This window comes from Penaeus monodon, chromosome 33 (genome assembly GCF_015228065.2).
Source record: "Penaeus monodon isolate SGIC_2016 chromosome 33, NSTDA_Pmon_1, whole genome shotgun sequence".
In the NCBI taxonomy this organism is placed as follows: domain Eukaryota; kingdom Metazoa; phylum Arthropoda; class Malacostraca; order Decapoda; family Penaeidae; genus Penaeus; species Penaeus monodon.
The window spans coordinates 27,676,669-27,677,591 of NC_051418.1; the positions used below are offsets into that span (position 1 = coordinate 27,676,669).

At 35.4% G+C, this 923-nt stretch overlaps 1 protein-coding gene across 1 annotated transcript in view; it reads left to right on the forward strand.

The window, feature by feature from the left end:
* Window positions 1-923, forward strand: part of LOC119594321 (nephrin-like) — a 44,320-nt gene that overhangs the window by 3,432 nt on the left and 39,965 nt on the right. The window contains exon 4 of the mRNA XM_037943380.1: window positions 110-307. Within this exon, the coding sequence (XP_037799308.1) occupies window positions 110-307 (198 nt within the window). The remainder of the gene's footprint in view (window positions 1-109; window positions 308-923) is intronic.

Here is a 923-nt window from a genome sequence, read left to right on the forward strand (position 1 = left end):
ACTCCCCGCCCCTCTCCCCCTCCACTCCCCGCCCCTCTCCCCTCCCCTCGACCACCACACCAATTTCCCAAGCCCTAACAGCCGCGCTTTGCCCTCTTTCTCCCCTCAGGTTCCCCTCTGGCAACCGTGGTTTGGCTTCAAGACGGGCAGGTCGTCGACAGGAACACCACGCAAGGAGAGACAAGTGCTTTCAACAGCCTCAGCATCCCAGCATCACGGAAAGATTTATCTCATTCCTTCACCTGTAAAGGGTCTAATAATGATGCTACGCCTCCGCTCGTGGTTACTTATAAGCGTAATGTTAATTGTAAGTAATGAGTTGATATTCTTGTGTTTTGTTCGTTTTGTGTCTTTTATTATTTTGTTTATTAGTGATATTGCTGTTCTTTGTTATTATTATTACTGTAGTTGTTGTTGTTCATTATTTTTTTTCCGAATTTCTTGCTTTTTAATATTCGTAATTTTAATATTTTTTTTCTCTTTTTCATTCCATTTTCATTTTTTATTATTATCATTTTATACCTCGTATGTTTATTTTGTTCTGTATTTTTTCTCATATATATTTTTTTAATTATTACATTCGCATTTTCACATTTTATCCTCATTATTCTTATTATTATCATTATCAAATACCTATTGCCACTGGATTACATTACTGCTAGATACATTAATTCAAGTTCGATATCAATGCCTTTTTTAGTGTTTTTGTATACTTAATGAATTGCTGCAATTTTATGAAATTACTTATTACATTGAGCATTAGTTAATCTTTCCTATGTCAGTATTAAGAACTGAAACGCAGGAGGTGGAAAGCTAATTACAACAAACTAATAAGTTGTTCCGCATCAAAAAGCTAATGGAAATTTATATCATTAATCAACCCCTATATTTACCCTTGACTCAACTTACTAATGAAGCTTCGT